Source organism: Heteronotia binoei, chromosome 6 (assembly GCF_032191835.1).
Source record: "Heteronotia binoei isolate CCM8104 ecotype False Entrance Well chromosome 6, APGP_CSIRO_Hbin_v1, whole genome shotgun sequence".
NCBI lineage: Eukaryota > Metazoa > Chordata > Lepidosauria > Squamata > Gekkonidae > Heteronotia > Heteronotia binoei.
The window spans coordinates 98,589,062-98,595,061 of record NC_083228.1 but is presented as its reverse complement, the minus strand read 5'-3'; the positions used below and the strand labels follow the sequence as shown (position 1 = coordinate 98,595,061).

Genomic DNA, 6,000 nt, shown 5'->3' with positions numbered 1-6,000 from the left:
ATTCTGAGCTTTAGATGTCCGTGATTTGCCTGATTCAGTATAACTCGCACATTCAGCTTCTTGGCTCAGCGCCTTCTTCTTGGGCTCAGCGCCTTATAAAGACATGAACCAATTGACAGTTTTCATGCCGGGTTAGTCTTTTATTTGAGAAAGACGAGCGAAGAGGGAGCTGAGGCGCCGAATTGGATCAGGCATTAGAATAGAGAACAGTAGTTGAGAATGGAAGGCGGTCTTTGTGGGAGCGCATACGCAGTCTAAAGAATTGCGTCTAAAGAATTGGCGTCGGCTTCTCTGGCTGCCGAGCATGCCGACTGTCAGTGTGAAACGGGACTTGCTTTTCCAGGCACTGGGAAGGAGTTACAGTAAGTGAGAGGGGGAAAGGAAGGGGCGTGCCTGTGCCAAGGGTGGTTGGGCATCTCTGAACCCACCGAGGTAGAAAAAGTCCTGTTCGCATGTTACCCATGTACAACCTGCATGTCTGTGTCTTCACCTGCTTATAAGAAGGAGCCAGCATGTGTTCACGTTACGAATGAAACAGTAGACCTGTATCTAGATGGAGGGGGTATCACACTTTCGGCTGTATGTACATTGAATGTAATGTGACAGTTACTCAGTGTAGGTATAAAGAAGCATCAGGAATATACTCTACATGGATTATATATGAATTATGATGAAGCTCCCAGGAAAACTCCGTGTAAGTGGGGGGGCAGCCTGCAATTGACAAGGAAGGGCTTGGGTAAGGACAATCAGGTACTGAAGTGCTTTCTGTTGTGGGAAGAGCTCTAGGGTCTTGTTCACTATGCAGGATAAAGAGATGGCAAGGTAGTGGTAGAATGCACTGTGCCACCTCAGACATCAAGTAATAGATTCCAGCTTTGGATGTTTGTATTTTTAAACTTCTCTTGCAAATAGAAAAGAAAGATTCTAGTTTTTCTTTTTGTTCTGTATGTTTACTATTTGTAGGAGTTCCATTAGATTCCTAGGATTTTCTTCACTATAGAAGATGAAAAGGAAGCCTGGGGAAAAGAAGGAACTGAAAATGTATTAAGATTATAATTGTCTTATTTACGATGTGGCAAAGAAGAGGGAAAGGAGAAAAATAAGAGGTCATATAATGTGTAGCGAGATACAGGGCACTGGAAGATGAGGAAGAAAATCTCTTGTTGTCCATTCACAAATCAGTAACTGTATGCCAGACAATCATGCTGCAGAAGCAAAGATAGAAAAGCAGTTTTTTTCAAATTATAATTTTTATTTCTAGTTCCTCTCCCCCTCTGGCAGATACAACTCTGTTGTCACTGTTCTTTATCGTAGGACATAACTTATGAATAAATCAATGTTGAGATATAATATCAACTGCATTTCTAAAAACATAAATTAAAATTATATACTTAGGATTTTCCCCCCTGGCTGCCTCTGCTAATAAAAATATTTCTCATCTAAAAGCTTTTTCCTTTAGGTAGAACAGTTTTGACTTTCTGTATTGTAAACTGTTATGCATACCCAAACTAATGCCAGAATTTATTTTCAGCGGATGAAGAATTTGATGAACTTTGCTTTGAGTTTGGCTTGGAGCTTGATGAAATTGTAAGTATTTTTATGTCCATATTATACTAAAAAGCCAGTGAATATATACCATGAATAATCCAGCTGTTGTCCAACAAACCTTTGCTCTTGAATATTATAGGATATGAATGAGTCCAGTGGCACCTTTAAGACTAATAAAGTTTATTTTGAGTACAAGCTTTCGTGTTCATCCACACTTCTTCATATATGGCTATTCACCTGAATCTATTCTAGGATAGAGTTTTTTTTGACCTACTTATGGTTATACTGAAGTCTCAACTTAATGATTGCAGAGCTTGCAGAGTTCATACCCTGCTCAGCTTTTTGAGCACATTCTTTTCCCATTTCCAAGGTAACACCTTGAGTAGTCTGTATTTTTGTTTTTCCTCTTAGCCTGTTCATGGGCTGATATGGCAGTGCTGCTCTCTTTAACTGAAGGCGACCTATGCTGTCCCAGTAGAAGGAAATATATATACAAAATATGCCCAGCTCCAAAGAGCTGAGTGCAATTGGTAACCTTGCAACAGCCCAGAAATCATATTGGGATTTAGATGACACCCTGTGACAAATGTAGATGGAACTAATGAATGCTGACATTGGCACACCAGCGTGATGACTTGATGCTTTCACCCATTGACAGAATGCAACAAGGGAAGTAACAAAGGAAACAAACACAGCACCACTCCACTTCAGGCTGGACTGTGACATGATCAAGAGAAACTTAGCAGTTCCACAATTGTGGGTTGAATTCTTAACTCCCTTTCTAGAGCACAATGTGCAGATAATGAAAGATGGGCCATGGCTCGGTGGCAGTGCACCTGCTTGACATGAAGATGGTTTAAGGTTCAGTCTCCAGCTATAAGGATCAGGTAGCAGGTGATGTGAGAGACCTACCTCTGGAGAGCCACAGCCATTCAAAGTAGACAGTACTGACCTTGATGGATCAGGGACCTGATCTAGTGTAAGACAGCTTTATATGGTCATATATGATACCTTCCCAGTGCGAGTCCTGTATGTTTGAAGACAGCAGAGGTCAATCGGGTGGGAGGTGGGAACTAATTTCTGTCTGCCAAATCCCAATTAAATAGAGACCAGTTGTGACACAACCCAGATATCTGTTGAGCATACTAAAAGGAAGGTGGCTTGATAAAGCTTGCATTAAATGGCATATTTGGGACCCCATTAAAAGTCACAAATGGATTTTATTATATATCATTGCTGAGGGGTGCCATCTCGGTTTTCTGTCTCAGGTGTTACATGTCTCAGTCCATCTCTGACTGGTACTAACAAATGTCTTTTGATGTCCAGTATTTAAGTTCTTCTGTGTAAAACCTCTTAGGGATCTGCTTGTTTCTGTGTGAGTATTTCTTCATTCATGTGTCCTTTTTTTCAAAGCAGACATTTTCTGTTTGATTTCAGACCTCTGAAAAGGAAATATTAAACAAAGAGCAAGGGGATGGAAAGGCAGAGGGTGCTTCTGAAGTCATTCTCTATAAAATTGATGTTCCTGCTAACCGATATGATCTCCTTTGTTTGGAAGGTCTAGTCAGAGGTCTTCAGGTTTTTAAAGAGAGGTAATGCAGCATCTGGAGATGTTAAGTATTAAATGGTTGGTAGCCTGTGTTGAACATGTCCTGATTACTAAGCAGTCAAGTGAAATGTTTTCGTTTTCTTAAAAGACTTGAACATTTTTTGTGTATTAAGACAGTAGATGTCAAGGTTGCTTAAGTGGCATCAAATTGACCTAGAGAAGCACAACACATCGGGTAAAGCTTTTTAAAAATCTTATAAAACTCCTTATTTAATGCATTTATCAGTCATAACAAGGTCAATGGCTCTGTGGTGTTCCATGCCCCCACCCCAGTTGTAATGATTTGTCAGTTTGCTTTGTAGATTGCAGTTCTCGATGATGCTGGAATCATTTTTACAATAGTATATATAGAATGAAAGAGAGAAAATACAGGACATTATTTGCAAAATGTGGTATTTTTCTTAATGTCCTTATTGTCTGTGTGTTTTTTGCTGCTTGGCTATTCCTCAATTGCCCGAGGGAATTAATCCATAAAGGATTATTGTCATGACAGCTGGTGGCATGCTCAACACAATCCAGAAGGGTTTTAAAATTTATTTAATGAGCTTTGGCTTCTATTTAACACCAACATCACCCTGCTAAAGTATGCTTTTTGTTTGGATAGGAGTTAAGTGAGTAAAGCATATCTGTAGATCCTTCTAAATGTATTGCACAAAGTTAAGGAACAATTACACACACATACCGATGACACGAATTTCACTTTATTCTCACTTTTCTTAATTCAATTTACAAGTTCAAGATTGCTGGAAAGTCAAGTTTTTACGTACGTATACATAATGCATAAGTTTTTACGTACGTGACGTATACATAATTTCTTTAGGCACTAATTGAATACACATCTGTTTATCATTGGTCCTGCTTGCAAAACAGTATTTTGCTTTAGAATACCCACAATTGAAAACATGCATGGATTTCTGCTGCATGACACTTAACTCTCATTAGCCTTCAGCCTTGTTTAAATGGTTCAATGTGCATTTTAAGAATTTGGAGTAATCCAAATGGCATCTAAAAGATGCTTGGCTCCAGTCCCCTTAGCCTACTTTCTCATGTGAATATGAATGTGTTGCCATCTGTGTGTGTCTTTACCAAATTAGTGGGTGCACTGTCAGGTCTGGCAGTGTCCCTCACTTGACTGGGGAAAGTGGAAGGGCTGGAATCTGGTCCCTCCATTCATGGTTGATCAGCGGTATCGGACAACAGCACCAAACAACTGTTTGGCAAATGGATGCATATGATTCAGCTATACAGCCTTAGGGCTGGGAATTGGTAGTATTATCATGTATAGCAAACTTTTGCATATGTGGGATCCAGAAACATATCTCCTACATTTAGGCTGTGGTGTGTCCACAATGAAGCATATGACCCTGCAGAGTATTGATGCATTTTAATTATTCCTTAAATAGTGTACTGTTGAGAGGAAATTGTATATGTTTAAAAATGAATATTTGGTGATCTTAAAATATGTTGTATACTGTCTACTTGGTGTCTTATGCAAGGAGGAAGTGCCTTACTTGGAAGGGTAATTGGTTGGGATGGGGTTTTGTAACTGAGAATAGTGCAAATTAGAGGGAAATGGGGAGGATTCAGTAGGGCACTGGATTGTTTCAATCTCTGTTATTTCTGTAAAAATTTACCTTTAATGATAAACTGACATCTCAGTTCTTACTGTTTTAGAATAAGGGCTCCACGATACAAAAGGATCACACCACCTACTAATGAAATTCAGAGACTTTCCATTATGGAAGAGGTAAGTAAGTCTGTAAGCTAAACCTGAATATGATACTGAGATGAACAAAAACTATTTGACATAGTTGTTGGAAAGTAGGGAAAGAGACAAGAACAGTGTTCTTACACTTGTAATCAATGATGTCTTTTGTGGATGTAGATATATTAATTGTTATCTGTTTAACATAATTTGTTTTGTCTGAGTGTTGAAAAATCAGATTGCAGCTGTTGGGTAGGTAACTGTGGGCTGAATGAGGCAGCTGATGTTCAGAACTAGATGTATAATGCTTCGTGTCCTGGCTGATTCTTAGTGGCCATTGTGTAATCTCTTTTTTAAGAATTCAGTGGTTTTGACAATTTTGTTTGTGTTAACAAAATAACATTTTCTTAGGAGTGGGACATAATTTTCTCCCAAATTTTCTGTAGCCTGAAACTGTATCTGTGTACATTCCAGACTGCCCAAGTCCGTCCTTACGCTGTGGCTGCAGTTCTTCGTAACATAACTTTGACCAAGGACCGCTACGATAGTTTCATTGACCTTCAAGAAAAGTTACATCAGAATATATGCAGGTTAATATTAAATATTAAGCAATATTTTGAAACTACTGTGGGTATTTCTAGGTATATAATCACTAATATATCTAATTCTCAACATGTGTTATCTGGCCATACTAGTAGCTGTTGATTGAGGCTGTGTAGAAAGAGGGGACATTTCTCTGCAAACTTGGGAGGCACACCAGCTTTTCAGAAAAATGTGAACGTTCAAGAAATAGGGCAGGGGATTTATTCCCCCCTCCTCAAAAAAAACCCACCAGAGAAACACTGTCTGCTCAAGCATATCCACTGTGGATACTGCTTCATTCCCACTGCCACATCAGTAGAAGTGGACATGCTGCAGCCAGGTGGGCTAGTTGGTAAGTAGGGGGCTTGCCAAGTGAGTGAATCTCTCTGAACTCTGGCTTTCCTGTGAAGGAGTGGGGGAAGGAGGATGAGTGTGTGGAAGAGATTATGTGAGGGAAGGGGTGGGTGGAGGGAAGAAAACAATGCCCCCTTGCCCAAGCATTCTCATTTGTTCCCTGCACTGAGAAAGCTGCTTGGGTGAATCTTTTTGAACAGTC

General features: G+C 39.6%; 1 protein-coding gene across 1 annotated transcript in view; it reads left to right on the top strand.

Annotated features, from left to right (window-relative positions):
- The window catches only part of FARSB (phenylalanyl-tRNA synthetase subunit beta), a 38,718-nt gene continuing 32,718 nt past the window's right edge, over positions 1-6,000 (top strand). Inside the window, exons 1-5 of the mRNA XM_060242187.1 lie at positions 1-362; positions 1,532-1,587; positions 2,986-3,140; positions 4,832-4,904; positions 5,337-5,452. Coding sequence (XP_060098170.1) covers positions 305-362; positions 1,532-1,587; positions 2,986-3,140; positions 4,832-4,904; positions 5,337-5,452 — 458 coding nt within the window. The 5' untranslated portion in view covers positions 1-304. The remainder of the gene's footprint in view (positions 363-1,531; positions 1,588-2,985; positions 3,141-4,831; positions 4,905-5,336; positions 5,453-6,000) is intronic.